This window comes from Pipra filicauda, unplaced genomic scaffold, assembly GCF_003945595.2.
Source record: "Pipra filicauda isolate LSUMZ 115617 unplaced genomic scaffold, ASM394559v2 scaffold129_size2064235_pilon, whole genome shotgun sequence".
NCBI classification, from domain to species: domain Eukaryota; kingdom Metazoa; phylum Chordata; class Aves; order Passeriformes; family Pipridae; genus Pipra; species Pipra filicauda.
In genome coordinates, this window is record NW_024103762.1 from 3267 (window position 1) to 19519 (window position 16253).

The window sequence follows — 16253 nt, forward strand, 5'->3', positions numbered from 1 at the left end:
GAACCAGCACAAGGGTTAAGAGGTTTGCTTTCAAGCCATGTCCTTTGGCAGGAGTAAAGCAGAAGCAGGTATTTTTATACCACAAATCAGATGTTCAATACCTTTTTTTAATCAGTGCCCTTTTTAGCATTGCTTTAACAAATTTATGTGGTTTTTTTCCTTCTTTTTTCCCCACAATGAAAGCTCAGAAGGGAGAGTGGGAAATGCCCTTTTGGTGCTGCTCCACATACCCCTGCTTTTACTCAAGCAGGGCCAGGGACAAACTTCTCAGCACAGAGATGAAAATAAACGACTTCAACTCCTCAAGTGTCCCAGGCTTTTAACTCGTAACAAGACTGACCAGCTGCCCAGCCTGGAGAGGGAAGGGTTAATTAATGTCACAAGACAAGTCCTTGGGCCACACAATTACCATCTCCTGCTGGAACACCTTAGTGAACCACCAGCATTAATGGAACCAGCACTGAGCTGAAGTCAGGACATTTATCCTCTGACAATACTCTATTGCAACAACTTTATTTTGATGATAAGGGATGATTAATGCTTACAGCCACTGTCACTTCCTTTGATAGATTTTGGGGCTGTGGAGTGACATTTGCTCAATGCACTGTTCCTGAAAAGCTGCACTCATCGTAGCGTGGAGGAGAGAGATGCTCCACACATCCAGCCATCAGTAACCTGACTGCCAGCTGCAGGTGGCCAGGAGAGATACTGTGAGGAATGGGGAGATGCTTACGGAAAACCTTGACTGGAAAAAGGCTGTGGGGCGAGAGGAAGGTTTGTTAAACAGCCAACATTGTAAGAAATGACAAGTTTGTCTTTTCCAGCATAAAGAGAAGAGACTATTGGTTACGAACACCACAGCCAAGAGCCACAGCAGACTCTGCTGTTTTGCCACAAACGTGCTGGAAGATCAGACCCTGAGCTGAGACTCTTCAGGGCTGAGCTGCAGCCATATCGAGCTCTCACAACTGCTCTTGAAGTCAAAACACATCCAAAAATCAGATTGATCAATCAGTAATACAAGACACAGACAAATGCCTTAACTGTAGCCTTCACTAAATGCAAAAACAACCACCCAACTTGGAAACCTTAATCTTAACCTCTGCACCTCCGAGTTCTCCCCACCTGTAACAGGAGGAAAAGAATTATTTCCCTCACCCAGCTGCTGCAAGTTTCTCCTAATCAATCAGCTCATTAATTCATGCAAAGCATTAGACAGGCAGCAGATGGATGGCTTTACACAATAGTATTTTCTACAGTGAAATATTTCTACTTAATTCTCTGCTAGCATCTGCCTGCCCACTCCCATCTCACCAGCTCACACAGGGACACTCTCAAGGTCTGGAGCAGCGGGGTCTCCTCTACACCCAAACAGCACCCGGTGCCACATGGGATTCCCTGGCTGGAGACACCCTTTCCACCAGGATTCTTACAGAACTTGATTTTCCTCATATTTAAAAGCTGTCTCAGGAGCGTAATGATTTCAAATTCACTCCCCGCTGCAGTCAATCAATGGAGCGGCGGCGGCTGCCGGTGCCTCGCGAGCAGGCGGTGATGAATGGGGCTTTCGAGGCTGCACCGCGAGCGAGAGGAGAGCGTGGGCAGAGGGTGGGGAAGAGAAGCCAAAGCCAGAAACAAAAATTAAAAGGAAGAAACGGGGCGGTGGGTAGAAAAGCCCAAACTGCTCTCTGCAAAGTTGGGACAAGTGTTGATCTGCTCCTGGAAGGCATAGCTGGGAGGGAGCAGCCTTGGCTTGCATTAGTCTCCCTGATCTGTTATCATCCTGTAACTTGAATAAACCAGCTAAAACATCTGTTACAGGTAAGTGCTAACCACAAACCTGGCTTGTGCTGAGGACCAGAGCCCTGGCCACCAGCATCTACCCTGCACTCGTGTCCCTGACCCAGCTCTGCTTTCCAGGAGGAGCCGAAGAAAAAATGTCCATATCTTCCCTCCGGACAAAGCAATAAAGGGCACAGCACCTAAGGTGTTATTATTGCTCAGCATTTCCCATGGGGTGACACACAGCACCCTGTGCCTCCCCATCCCTTTGCAGCTCTCGGTGCTGGCAGCAGGGAGGAGCAGCCCTGTGTGTTGCTGTCACCCCAGAGGGACAGGGAGCACCCATCCCTGCAAGTATCATGAGTTTGCACAGAGGGGAAAAAAAAAAAAATCAAATGCTCAAAAATATCCCCTCTGTTTGGGGGAACCCAAAAGGCCTAATCCTGCCCCAGCGTGCTGCTGCTCTATCAAGAACAGATGCTGCTCAGCATTCGAGAGAAGCTGCTTCACATTTGGGCTCTTTTTCTCCCTCTTCCTCCAATTACAGGGTCCAGTCAGGGCTGTGAGCCCTGTCAGCACAAAAACAAACAAAAAATCCTAAAATGGAAAACTGGCATTCCCAGAAAAGCTGCAGGTTGTGGCACGAGCATCACAGCTGAGTGTTACGAGTCTCGTAAAGCAGAGAGGGGAAGGAGTCAAAAAATGAAACCCACCACACCAGCAAAGTAAAAATATGAGGCAGTAAATTAATGATGTTGCTCCAATTTGAGCAAACACTAATTAAGAATGTGTAATTGAATTAATGCATTATTTAGAAATCCCAGCAAATCCTGAGTGGGGCTATAAATACATTATGGGGTTCCTTTGACATCACATCTCTCTCATACCTCACTACCCACAGTTTGTTTTACTGTCACCAGGATCTCCAGATTTATTCACATACTTGTCACTGACCACTGCTTTGCATTTATGCTGTATATTGATATCCTCTCCCCTCAATTCCACACACCCAAGTGCTCCATATGAGGCGGTGATGGCCATTTGATAAGTCATAAAAATAAGCATAATGAATTAGCTCAGCTTCTCAACTGCTTCCCCTCCTAATGCCTCATAGCCACATGTCTGGGTCTAATTTGTTTAGAGCCTAGAAAAACAACAAACAAATACCTCATTAGAAAATAAATCCATCTCCTAGAAATACATTTTTCAGGTGTCGGTTTGCTCCACATTACACTGGGAAAGTCCCTGCAGGATCTATTCTGGCCCAGAATAGGTTGAGAAACCAGTATCATCACATCATGAAAATAGAGGAAAACAGTATCTCAGGAAAAAGGGGTGAAAAAAGTCAGCCCCTCAAAGGTATCACACCTGTGATGTGCCTGTGAAAGGTCCTGAGATAATGCATTTGCAGCTGGGACTATTTAGGAGTGCTATGGGTATTTAGCAAACGGCATTATATGCATTATTCTTCCCTCCTTCTGAGCCCTTCACAGCAAGGGTTAGGGTTCTTACTACCATTTCTAGGAAGAGATAAAAACACACCCAAAAGAAAGAAAGAAAGAAATCCAGTGAAATTGTTTAAAACCGCTGAAAACACTTGTCAGGAGAGCAGCACGAGAAAGTAACGCAGGCAAATCCAAGTTCACATGCATACATATAGCTCTAGGAAAGGGAAAAAAGGAGCAGCACTAAAGTGCCTTGTACTTAGATATGAGCATACACTGTAGCAAAATCTGCATGCTGTTTATAAAACATATTGGAAGACTTTTCCCTAAAAGATGCCATAGAGAGTATAAAATTTTATTATCTCTGCCTGTCCATTTTACAAAGATATACACAAACAAGTAGCCAAATCTGCCTGCAGTTTAACTCCATTAAATCCAATGAATGAGTTTGGCCCACAAGAAACTCTGCACTTAGTGTAATAAAGCTAAAAACTGATAGCAGCTGATACAGTAAAACACATACATTTCCATACACTTATTCCTGCAGATTTAAAAATACAAATGAGCTTCAGAGATTGCTCTTGTCCAGCTCAAAAAGAAACGCTGAAATAGGAAAGGAGAAAAAACAGATCTTGGAGATTTTCCCACTGGTTCCCTCTAAGCATGAAGGAGAGAAGGGTGGGGGAAGCCAGCAGAGTTGTGGTCATTTGGCTTTTCTGAGAGCCCTGAACGTATACAATGTGTGTGTTTAAACAAATGCCTGATGGTTTGCTCCCCAGGTTGGGCAGGACCCCACACCCAGCAGGAACAGGGGTCACAGATCTGGGCCCCCACTTTTGCCTCACCAGTCCCCAGGCAGGACAAGGAGCTCAGGCTCCCAGGCAGCAATGTGGGATGCTCTGCTCCCTGAGGCAGCTGGCCACAATTCCATTTGCAGAGGGCTCTCTCTTCATGAGCAGCGGTTATCTGGCTTTTGGGTCATCTTGAATCTCACATTGCACAGGGGTCCGTGCCAGGTGGTACAGAGGCTGAGCCCAAATGACAGATTTAAACCTTCCCTGATTGATAGGGTTGGGGTTTTTTGTTTGTTGAGGCGTTTTTTAAAACACACACAGCTTTCTCTCGGGGTAGTGCCATAACCACATCAACTCCCATCTCCACCTCCCCAGCTTCCAACCGTGTCCCTCCAGCTCCCTTACCCAGACTGATACACCCCTTGCAGTGCCACTTCCCCCAGACTCTCCTGTTCCAGCTCCTCAGAGTAGTGCACGGAGGCTCCAGGTCCCCCTCAACTGGAGCTAACTCTCACAGCTCCTTGCTTTGATATTTTTTATTATTTGTTTCTGTTACAGGGGTGTGTCAGGGACCGGATGACCCTTGTGATAGATACACACGCTCACCACTCCAGTAGCCAAACTGTACCACACATATCATTTCACTCTCTTCTCCACACTGAGCCCCCGTCACCGCTCTGCTGAGGGTTTAGCGGACACAGGACCAAGGCTTAGGGTCTCCAACCCCTTCACCCCAAGGTCCTCACAGCCCTACTGCTTTCACAGCTCTGCCTCCTTCCTCACCTGCAGTTTGGGCCATGCCTGGCTCCACAGCCGTCCCACCGAGCCCCACACAGCCCCTTCTCCTCTCCATCAGTCTCCTCTGGGCCCAGTTTGCTGTTGATCATCACACATCCATCTCCCCATACCCAGACACTCAACCCCGGTGCTGTCCTGCCATCAGGCTCACTCAAACCCTTCCCAAGCCCTGAGTTCGTAACACCAAGAAAATCCAGCAGCTGTCCCAGATCATGCCAAACACTGCCCGAGGCTGTGCTCCCTGCTCACACCCCCCATACAACCCCTGCAGTAGTTTCCCCTCTCCTCCACCCTTCACCTCACAGCCTTGCTGGTGACTCCACCAGCTGCCCCCCACAGCCCCAGCACAGATCAGAACAGCACAGCCTACCTGCAGGAAGCCCCCAGCCCCACATCCTCTCCTCCTGAAGCTCCTCACTGCCCTGCAGCAGCTACTTCTCAAGCCCCTCTTCTCCACGTGGCTTCCCAGTGCCCTTTGGTGAGAAACTATGTAATCCCAGGCTTTTGCTACACCTGGAGCTAACACCAATTCACAGCCAAGTTCCTGCAGCTGGGACTCTGCGGGCGATGCTGCGCTGCTGTGGCTTTTCTCAGCATGAAATCCCGGCCCTGGAGCAGCCGGCAGGGAAACTCCACCCGGACCAGCTTGGCTGGGATGTGCCTGGCTGCTGCTTCCCTTGTCCCTCTGGAACGCAGGGCTTCACTGATAAAACCCTCACTTGTCCCCAGCACGTGCGTGGAGAAATAACTATAGGAAAAAAATGCCCAAGGATGGGGCTGAGACTTGACAGAGGGGAGAGCTTTGGGCTCTCTAGAGCATGGACCTCTCCATGTCTTGTCCCCATAGCAGTTTCTCCAACCTCAGAGTTACATCCACAGTGACTCGTAAACCTCCGAAGCACTGACCACGTCCTTCTGTTTGCATGCATTGTGCACTCCTATATTTAGCATACGATGGGAAAACAAAATAAATAATCCACAGCTCGCAGTAACAAACCTGGCACCTAGAACAAGCCAAAAGCTTGACCTTTCATAGTTAGGCATCCTGATGAGAGGTTAGATCTTGTGTTTTCTGATCATCAAACAGGAAAGCATTAGCCAGACAGAGAGAACAAGCTCTTATCTAGACCTGATTTCTCTCCCCTCCAGGGGATCCTGTAGGATATTTCAGTTCTCTCTTGCTCGCTGTATGACTCTTCCCTCCCCCAGTTGCTTGAAATCAGCCAAATTCACAATCTAATCTGGCCAGGAGTCAAAGGGGAGAAAAATCAAGTCCTAATGCAGTGACTACTTTGAATGGGGAATTGAAGCCAATCAGAAAGGCATTATTGATCCCTGCTCGGAGCACCTCGGTCAGGGAGGGGAAAGCTGCGGGCAGCCGCAGAGCTGCCCACCGCAGCCAGCCTGGGCTGCCCTGCCAGGCCTGCAGCGTTCCCAGCAGAGTTCCCAGCACCTGCCTGGGCTGGGGGCCGGCTCCGTCCGGGACGAGGAGAGCACCCACCACCCCTGTGCCAGCACTGGCGAGCAGTAGCCCATGGTATGCACTAGCCCCTGCCGTGGACCAGCCCACGTGTGTGCGAGAGCGTGACCCGTGTGCTACCGACAGCGCTGTGTTTGTGTGCAAACACTTCCAGGGTGCATCGCTGTGGTGTGGGCCCGTCTGCGGGAGCCGGGCTGCTCCATCGGACGGGGTGTGTGCATCAAGGGCTACGCGCGTCAGTGTGGGCCAGTTCTGCGGGAGAGCCAAGGGCAGGCAGCAGTGCTGGGGGTGTGTGAGTGAACGAGTGTACCTGTGCCCCCCAGAACCCGCCTGCGTGACTCCAGCACAGTCCCCGCGGTAGGCAGGGGCAGGCAATGGGTGGCTCAGCCCGGGCAGAGGGACAGGGGCAGCAGAGGATGGGGAGCAGCCAGGCAGGGCTGGGCTCAGCTCTGGGCATCCCAGGGTGCGATCCCGATGATCCGGCCCGCGTCAGCGCTGGCTACGGGCTCCTCTGCCTTATGTAACCGCGGCAGGGAGAGAGCGGCAAAGGGGGACGGAGAGCAAGCGGAGAGGAGCTCCCCACTGAAACCAGCGGAAGCTGGATACCCCCGGCAGAGCAACTCTAGATGCCAGGCCGAGTTGCGTTGCCACTGGGCGGGCTGGCCCGGTTCGGGACTGCCCCGGTGCGGGGCAGGTCTGGCCGCCGGTGCCAATCCCCGCCGAAAGCTGCCGCCGGCTTCAGCCAGTGGGGACGCGGGGGTACCGGGAGAGGAAAGGAGTCCTGGGAAGTCTGGGGAATCCCACATTTTGCAAAGAGGCAGGAGGGAAATACGTCCCCTAAAAAAAAACCCCAAACCTGCACGGGGTCCCGGTAGCTCCTGTCCGTCTTGGGCTGTGCCCCCCAACCTGCCATCCCGGGCACTGCGGGGCCGTGCAGCACCGGCACCCCCTTACCTGCCGGCGTCACGTCTGCTGCTGCCTGCCCTGCTCCGGCTCTTCTTCTTCCTCCTCCTCTCCTCCTTCCTCCTCCTCTCTCCCTCTCCCTGCTGCTTGGGGCTCTTTATGGAGATTCATTCATTCATGCCTTCCCATCGGTCCCTCAGCCTTTCCCTGCCTCCCGGAGGCAGAGCGTGTGACGCCTCGCCCCTTTCCAGCCACTTTCTGCTGTCACAGAGCGGCGCTGCCCCAGCCCAGAGGGGCGGCCGGACTGGGACACGCGTGGGCAGCGCCGGGCCGGGGGAGCGTCCCCCAGCGCGGGGCGAGGGGGTTGGGCGGGCGTGGGCACTGCACCGACCCGCCCTAGGGGGTACAGACCATCATCCAGCGCCCATCATCGGGGCGTCGGGTCGCCTCCTTTCCTCTCTGCCCTCCATTCTCCTCAGTCCCACGCCGGGCGCTGCCCAACGCCGCTGGCTCCCACCGAACAGCGGCTGCTGCGGAGAGGGCGCGGGTGGGTTCGCACCCCCGGCCGGTCCCCGAGCAACCCTCGCCCCTCCTTTCTCTCTGCTCGCCCGCTCTATCCCATCCCAGCCCGTCCTTCCTCCCCCACTCCCACTGCCTCCGCACCCGCGCCAGGACCGCATCCCGCTCGGCCGAGCGCTGCCCCATCCACGCCGCTGACAGAAGCGCTGACTCAAGCTCGGAGCGGAGCGGCGGAGCCCGACGTGGGGGACCAAGGCTCCGCAGCCACCAGGCATCGTTCCCCTGGCCGGTCCCATGTGTCCCCCTCCCGCCCCGCCCCGGGGAGGCTGCCCCCATGCCGGTGGCCACTCGCTCCTCCAGGTCACTGGTTAAACTTCACCCCTGCTCCAGCCTTCTCCAAGACGGGGGACCCTCCCTGCCCAGTGCTGCACTTCGGGCAGCTGAGGACACGCTCACGACCCCCACCGACAGCACTCCGCTGCCCACTGCCCCCCGCTGCAGGGGCAAACCCAGGAGGTCTGGGGGGGGCTTTTCAGCCCTTCAAAGTGCCAACCACCACAGCGGGAGGTGCTGAGGGGGGTATTTTAGGTGCTAAACTCATGCGGATTGCCTCATATCTGCACAAACATGAAGTTATTCTTTCCAGCTAGACAGGGCGGAAAAATCCGCTTTTTCCCTTTAAAGACACCGTCGGAAATATGAAGAGCAGCTCCCGAGTTTGGGTGCTGCCAGAGCCTTCGGAGCAACAAACCCTTAACTTAGGGTGAAACCCTTTAAAAACCCTTCCTGGAGCGCCCCGCCCGCTCCCGCTGAGCCGCGGCGTTCCCATCGTCGGTGCCACCCCCTTTTCATCGATGCCATCAATTTCTATTAACGATCGTTTTATTCACCGCTGCAAACTTCTAAATATTTAATCCAGCGCGAAACGGCGGCGGAACGCGCGGAGCTGACGGGAGGAGGCGAGTCCCCGGCCGGGGAGGCGGGAACGGCGGCTCTGCCCCGGGGGAGCCTGGTGATGCCGGTCCCCCCCTTCCCCTCCCTCCGCGGGGCTTTCCTGGGGCTGTAAATCACATCCTGGACGTGGTCAGCACCGCAGGTCCCCCCGGCTGCCCGGCCCGGGAAGGCAGGGATGAGCAGCGGTGAGGAAGTTTCTGCCCAGGGAGAGCTGGAGGAGGAAAGGGGGGATGAGGGGAGGCACCCCGACGGGCTGGCATCTCCGCAGCACCGGGACGCGGCTGCCCGTCGGGTCCCGCCACGCACGGAAGGAGCAACCTCGCTCCACAAGGAACGGGACGGAGGCTGGGGACCACCGGGGGTTTGGGCTGGTTGGAAGGGTCCTGCCCAGGGAGGAGGGGCTGCCCTCCGCTGCCCTGGCATCCCTGGGTACCACGCACCAAACCCCGGGGCCCCGAGGACCCCCAGCCCCGGCTGATCCTCATTCAAAACGCAGCCAAGAAAATTCTTTGACAACTCCGGCGGCGGTTCAACACCGGCTGCGCTGACGGGCGAGTGCCCCAGTCCGACGGGCAGGTGTCCCGGTGCTCCGTGCTCTGCCTGCATTCAGGAACTTTACAGCAACATCTGTCATTATAATGAAAACCGCAACACACCCTCCGGGCAGGAACACGTTCCCGCGTCGTCGTGTGTCCGTTCCCCTCAACCCCCGTCCCCCGCCTTCTCTTAAAAAAAAAAAAAAACAAGCGAAAGCGGCTCAAACTCGCAGGCGGGCACCTGCCCCCGACTCCCCCGAGCCATCAGCGCGACGGCAGCAGCACCCGGCGAGGTCCTGGGGACCGGCCCCCCCCTTCCCGGAGCACGGACACCCCCCTACACCCTCCTCCACTAATTTTCTTTAATTAAAGCTCTATGTGCGGCGCGTTTGGCGAGGACAGAAATAGCCGCTGAAGGAGCGCGTGTGGGGGGAGGCAGGTCCCAACTGCCGGCGTGGGAATGCAGAAGGGATTGGGGGGGCGAGGGCAGCAGACTCGGGGACTGGGTGTACCACAGCCCCCAGCCTAAGACTGGGAGCCTCTGGGGTTATTTGGGGTGGTGGGCGAGAGGCCCTCCCGCCCCGAGCGCTCCGCGCGGCGATATGGCGACCCAGGCGGAAGCCCCCCACCCCCGGGGGGACACTGCTGCCCGCGGCACCGGCTTTTCCTCCGGAGGACCGGGGCTTCCCGCAGGCAACAGTTGCAGCGGCGGCCGCGGGGGCTTCCCGGGGATGCTCCGGCTCGGGCGCGCCCCGCAGGCGGGGGGAAGACTCCGAAGTGGGGATCCCCCATGGGCGGGGGGGGGGGGGGACACCGGCCGGTGGGGTTCCCGGCTCCGCGTCCCCAGCCTGGCCGCGGGGAGCTGCTCCGGGCCGGATCTCCCCATTGCCCGGGGGAGAAGGGCAGCGAGAGCTGTCCCGGGGGACCCTGGGGACCCCTCGCCCGCGGATGGGAGGGCGCCCCGCCAGCCCCGCCGCCAGCCCCGCGGTCCCCTCCCGCCGGAGCCCCAAGCTGGGCTGCAGCCGCCAAAAGTTTGGCGACACGGAGCGGCCACCGGGGGCTGCGCGGGGCTCGCCGGGCACTCGGGGCTGGCTCGCCGGGCACCCGAGGCTCCCGGGCAGCGCGGGGCGCCGCGGCGGGGCGACACTGGGCGCGGGGCCGGTGCGAAGCAGGGCGGGGGGCTCCGCCCGGGGTCGGGGACGACGCGGGAGGACCGGGCGGGCTGCGGCGGGAGCTGCGGGCGCACCTACCTGCTCCGGCGGCGGCTCCCGGTGCTCGGCGGCGCGCCCAGCCCCGAGGCGCGGTGATGGGCGGCGGACGCACCCGCGGCTGCGGCTCCCCGCGCCCTTCCAGGCGGGCGGGCCGGGGGCAGGAGGCGGGCAGGGAAACGCAGCCAGAGCCGAGCAAATCCCAGCGCTGGAGCCCGGCCTCCGAGAAGAGAAGGGCTGCAGCTCCTCACTGCGTCAGGCGGAGAGCCCTGCCCGTGCAGGCGGCGCCGGGCAGCGCTGCCAGGCCCGGGGGGCTCCACCGGCACGGCTCGGCACGGCTCGGCTCGACGCGGTTCGAGTGGGATGGGATGGGCACGGCGCGATTCGGCTCGGTGCGGGCCGGGCGAAGGGGTGCGGTGGGGCACTGCTCGGCTCGGCTCGACTCGGCTCGGCCTAGCACGGTCCGGTTCGGCTCGGTACGGCTTGGCACGGCCGGTTCGGCTCGGTCACGGCTCAGTTCGGTTCAGCACGGCACGGCCCGGTTCGGAGGAGCACGGCTCGCCACGGCTCGGTGGGACCCGGCTGGGTCCGACCCCGCTGTCACGGCCCGGAGCGATAAGCGGCTTGGCCGGGAGAGTCGGGCTGGCACCGGAGGGGCGGCGGGGGAGGGGGCTGTGTGTGTGTGTGACACTGTGTGTGTGTGACACAGAACGTGTGGCACTGTGACACTGTGTGTGTGACACTGTGTGCACGTGTGACACTGCATGACACTGTGCGGCACTGCGTGTACGCAACATTGACACTGTACTGGTGACACTTGCATGTGTGTGACACTGTGTGACACTGTGACACCGCGTGCAGCACTGTGTGCAGCACTATGTGTGTGACACCTTGTGAGAGTGGGGTTGTGTGTGTGCAGGGTTTGTGAGGTGTGAGTGTGCATGTTGGGGACATTGGCCTCCCTGTGTGGGTGTGCCTGTGCTTGTGCATGTGTGTGGTGACACCCTGAGGGGGTGCAGGGATGAGTGTGTCAGAGTGTGTGTGTCTGTGTGTTGGGGTGTACCTGAGCATGTGTGTGTGACAGGCAATGGGGGGAGTGCAGGGGCCAGGGTGTGTCTGTGCGTCTGTATTTACACACACGTGTCTGTCTCTCTGGGCCCGTGTGAACATCTCTGTGTGTCCCCATGTGTGCATGACAGCCACCCCACCCCTCACACCAAATCTGAACCTCCGAGAGCCAAACTGGTGCCAGCTAGGCAGTGCCAGGGGACTCTGGGAGTATGGCTGGCTGAGAGAACTGTGACAGTGACAGGGCTGGACCAGGACCACCACCCACGGCTCCCAGAGGTCCCCAGACCCTGTCCTCAGTGCTTCCCAGGCATCCTCCTACCTCAGACCACCCCTTGCTTGTACCAGAACCTGCCATCCTGCCTCCTCATTTTGGGTAGGCTTTTTTATGCCGTTTTAGCAACACAACACACCTCTAATCAGGATGATTAAAGTGTGGCTGGCACTGAGCCAACCCTTGGAACAGAAGTGCTCTTCTCTCTCCCCAAGCACTGTTATTTGAGGTAAAGACTGGCCCGTGCATTTCTTGTGATGGCTCGAGGTGTCTCAAGTCATCTGCAAAACCACCTCCAAGCCTGCAAGTTCCTTTTGCAGCCCTGCAAGAAGGTGGCAGGGCAAACGGAGAAGGGTGGGTGCAGGAGAGAAATTTTACTCCTTTCAGTTTAATAGCAACAACACCAACACCACCACAGCCAAAAAACCTGAAGCGTGGAATAATAGAGCTGGGAGACAGCCTGGGAACAGGCAAGCCATGGCCCCTCTCCAAACAGCAGCTGGCAACCTGGCACTGTGCTTGGCTGCATTAGACACACAGCCCAGGGAAAGCACCCATGGAAATGCAGGAGACACCTCTGCATGATGGAGAGGATGGGCATGGAGAAGGGATCCAGCATTCCCTGTTCCATGGCCATGATCTGGTTCCCAGCCCAGTGGGGAGGCTGTGGGGCTTGGTCTCTGTGCTATCTGGTTGCCCTGGGGTTCTTCTATTCCTCATCCCCATCCCTGTCTGTCTCATGCCCTCAAAGCACAGAAGACCCCTTTCTCCCAGGAGCAGGGATATCCTATTGTGCCATGTCCTATGGGATGCCCCGAAACCAAGGAGTTCCTATTGAAATTGCTTTGGACTAATAAATCTATAGGCAATAACATGAAATAGTGGGGACCACCATGACAGTGGCTATGGGGTCAAATGTCTTCCTGAGGAGGCTGGAGATAAGAGGTCCCATTCCTCCTCTGCCTTTGCTGGAGAAGGAACAGACTGGCTTCCCTAGGCAGGGAACAGACACTGCCAGGTCCCTGCTGGAGCAGGATGTCGAAGGGTTCAGCCCCCTCATCGGTGCCACACAGATCCTGGGGCAGGCAGGAGTACTGGGGGTTCATGCCAGCCCTGGAGCTGGATCTGGCCCCTGGCAGCTGGAAGAAGACTCATCCAGAAGGGACATGGATGCCACTGGCACTCTGTTGCAGGTCTTTACCCATGGAGATCAGCAGTGAGGAGAAAAAAGATTTGCCAAAGGCTCCTTGCAAATTTGCTGCCTGTTGGCACGCAGTGCCCAGCTTCTCAGGGCTGCTTTGGGAGAGGCAGACCCCCAAACCTCAAGCCTCACCCATGGATCAAGGACAGACTTTAAGCAGCATCATTCCTACCAGCTGCCAGGTCACCGTGGGGGAAGGGGGGCAGGGGGGGAGACTTGGTGCTATCAAACAACTTTGCAAACTGAGATAAATTAATAAAAGGAGTAAGTACTTCTGAGCAAGCTGTTCCAGTTCTGGGAGGAAGTGACGCCAGTCCAGGCTCTGGCCCCTATATTTAGTAAAAATCTAAACCAGACATTGATAATATTATTAAAGACAGGAAGGAGTAAAAGAAGACGTAGCCATGCTGGGATGACTGATCTATTTACGCGAGACGGCGGGAGGAGTGCTGTGAGAAAGGTGTCTCAGGTCAGGAGAGCCTCTGCAGGCCCTTCCCCTCCACCAGCAGAAGAAGACATCTGACACAGCAGGTTTAAGCAGTCCTAACCCAGTTTAACAAGTGGTACAGGAGGGAGAGGTGGTTAATAAAACATTGGCTGCTTCCCTCAGTGATGGGGAGGGGGTATGGGAATGAGAGCTCTCCTGCTGCCTTTTGGAGCATCACTTAGAAGGAAAATGCTGGCCAAGGGACAGAGCATTGGCTGGGCACTGGTCCATTTGCCCATGCAGAACAGGGAGGTATTGAGTTAGATTAGAAAACACAGTGTGACCTTGGGTGAGTGATGTGTCTTCTTCCTGCTCAGGGAAGGGACTTAGTTGTTCCTGTGTGGTGCCCACAGCAGCAGAGATTGACTCTGGATTCTCCTTCTGTTGCACTGACTGGGATAACCTGGTGTCCTCTGAGAGAGGAAAGCACTCACCAAAATAGGGGAGTTCAGAGGAAAGGTGGCAATGTGACAACCATGTGACTGCCTCTGTGCAGAGCCTGGGGGAGAGTCAGAGGTTTCCACCCTGCCTGCGTGGGACCCCATGTGAGCAAGGAATGGAAGTCTGGTGTCCTTTGCTTAGTTATACTATTCCTCTCCCCTCAAAAGCAATGGCTTCAAGTGTCTTAAAAATCACAAGCACCTGAACCCTTTCAATGAGACCCACAACAGCAACAACCAACCATGCACAGAGGGCGAACATCCTACCAGCCTGGCTCCACCCGGGGCTCCCACCAGGGCTCTGCCTCCAGCTCCCCTCTGTGCCATGGGCATGTGCAAAATGCGCTGTGACAGGGAGCTCTCACCAGCAAAAAGGGAGGATGATCCTTGCGGGAAGGGCATGATCTCCCCCTTCACATCCCTACAAGGCTGGCTAGTGTCCCCTTGCTCGGTGCAGGAGGAGATCTGCCCCACCATGTGTCCCCATCCAGCAGGACGAGGGGATGCTGCTGTGCGGTTCCCAGTGATGCACCAGAATGGCTGTGGGTGACTTGCCATCCAAGGGATAATTTTTTTCAGCCTGAGATGCTTCTTCACTGTTGTTGTCAAATCCAATCTAAAAATCATCAGACTAATTAGAAAACAAAAAATGACATTTTACGGGCTGTTAGTGCTGTAAGTGGACTAAGGCCTTATGGTATTTAAAGAATGTTTGGAAAACAACAGCGATATTTACATCTGGGAAAGTTACCAGGCAGAAGCTTCATTTCAGAACATTTTTGTTTAACATATTCAGCCTTGGTGATGACAAATATTACTGCACATCATTACCCCAATTTTTCAGGGTGTTAATACCTCATCCATTGCAAATTGTATCTGCTGTAGACTTGGCAGCTTGGATGAGTTTTTATAGGTTCCCATTTGTTCTGAGTTTCTTTCTCATTTTTGACTTTGAAACTCTGAAAGTCAGTGAAAGGTGACAGGGGTAGGGACAGGGGACTCCTGCCAGCCCACAGCCCAGGTGCAGGGTGGTTGTGCATCATTAATCGCTCTGCTCACCACCTGGAGCTCGTGGAGACATCCAAGACTGGTTTGATCTTTAGTTCTACCTCTGCTTGCTGGGTCTGGCAGATAAGGGGATGTCCATGAGGGTGGTGGAGTTGTCATGTCATTGTATTGACCACTGAAATCTCAAAATGGGCTTCATTTGGTCCCATTCATCCTTGATGATGCTGATCACTGTCTCCCTACCGTGCTTGCATCCCTGTGGAGCGTAAGGGGTCCTACATGTATGATTTTGAATTCAGTACAGCACAGGCTGGATGTCCTTTCCCAAGGCCCCAGGGGACATATCCCACTGTTGATGGTTTCTTTTGGCCCCTCTGGATACTTTGACATGCTACTGTAGTGCAGATTACATAGCACCTTCCTCTTGGGACCTCCAAGAAAGTAAACAGAGTGAATAATTCACAATGAGCTATTTCTTTAAAGATTTTTGTCTGTCTTTTTTTTCCCCCTCTCGTATGCACATTGTCCATGAAGAAAATTAAATTCTCCAGTGCAGTTTTTTGGTGTTATTCACAAAACTCTTTGAGGAATAACTCTTGGCTCGTGCGTGCTTTCAAACCAAAGAGTCTGCCACCAGATCTTCAAATTGCAATTTGCAAAACACACAGTTCGAACCATGCATGCAGGGCAAAATCCACCCTGCTTGCTTAGCCACGTCCAAACACCAGTGGATGGAGAGGAAAGCCTTGTCTCTGCCCTCCTTGTCACTGCACAGATCCAAGCAGAGACATCACGATCCCCATATTTACAAGTGGTCACTGATGTGGGGGCCTCATTTCAGACACCAAAGCTGTGCCGTGGGTACCTGAGGTTTAGTCTCCTTTGGGGTGGTGACAGAGGCAAATCAGTCTGGATCTAAAGGTCTTCAGAGCAAAACTTTTCCTTTGCTGCTGTGCCTTCAATTCTCCTACACCCCTGATGTCCTAGAGGATATCTTCAGTGACCCTTTGCTTGGTGAGCCTCACCTTGTCACTCATGAGGGACATCATCTGTCCCTCAAAAGGCAGAGCTAGTCCAAGGCTTGTCGGTGGCACTGGCCAAAACAAGTGACGCTATTCCAGGGCTGTCATTAAAATGAAGCTATTGTGCTTTGCCAAAGCCATCCCTGAAGCTGATCCCAGCAAGAAAGGTTGACAGAGAGCACATGCCTGCCTTGGAGACATGTAGATGCAGCACGACTTACTTTTTATTTACAGAGCATCAGATTGCACATTCCCTAAGAGCTCTGATTCATCCCTCTCAAACCCTAGAACAAATATTCTGAAATCAGTCTACGGCATGGGGACAGGCTTTGTT

General features: G+C 55.3%; 1 protein-coding gene across 1 annotated transcript; it reads right to left on the minus strand.

The window, feature by feature from the left end:
• Nucleotides 1-8551: 8551 nt before the first annotated feature.
• LOC120325301 (uncharacterized protein DKFZp434B061-like) lies at nt 8552-12867 on the minus strand. Its single transcript, XM_039391269.1, has 3 exons — nt 12772-12867; nt 10462-10901; nt 8552-8886 (listed from the first exon to the last, which is right to left on the minus strand). The coding sequence occupies exons 1-3, from the start codon at nt 12865-12867 to the stop codon at nt 8604-8606; spliced, it is 819 nt and encodes a 272-aa protein (XP_039247203.1). The 3' UTR covers nt 8552-8603.
• Nucleotides 12868-16253: the final 3386 nt, after the last annotated feature.

Bases quoted from the DNA above. Each gene is read 5' to 3' on its own strand.
- LOC120325301 (XM_039391269.1), bottom strand. From the start codon at position 12,867: ATGAACCCCCAGTACTCCTGCCTGCCCCAGGATCTGTGTGGCACCGAT. The intron at 10,902-12,771 runs GTCTGTTCCCTG...GGCCGTGCCAAG, and splicing joins TCCAGCAGGGACCTGGCAGT to CCGTACCGAGCCGAACCGGA. The intron at 8,887-10,461 runs GTAGGTGCGCCC...TTCCTCCTCCAG, and splicing joins GGGAGCCGCCGCCGGAGCAG to CTCTCCCTGGGCAGAAACTT.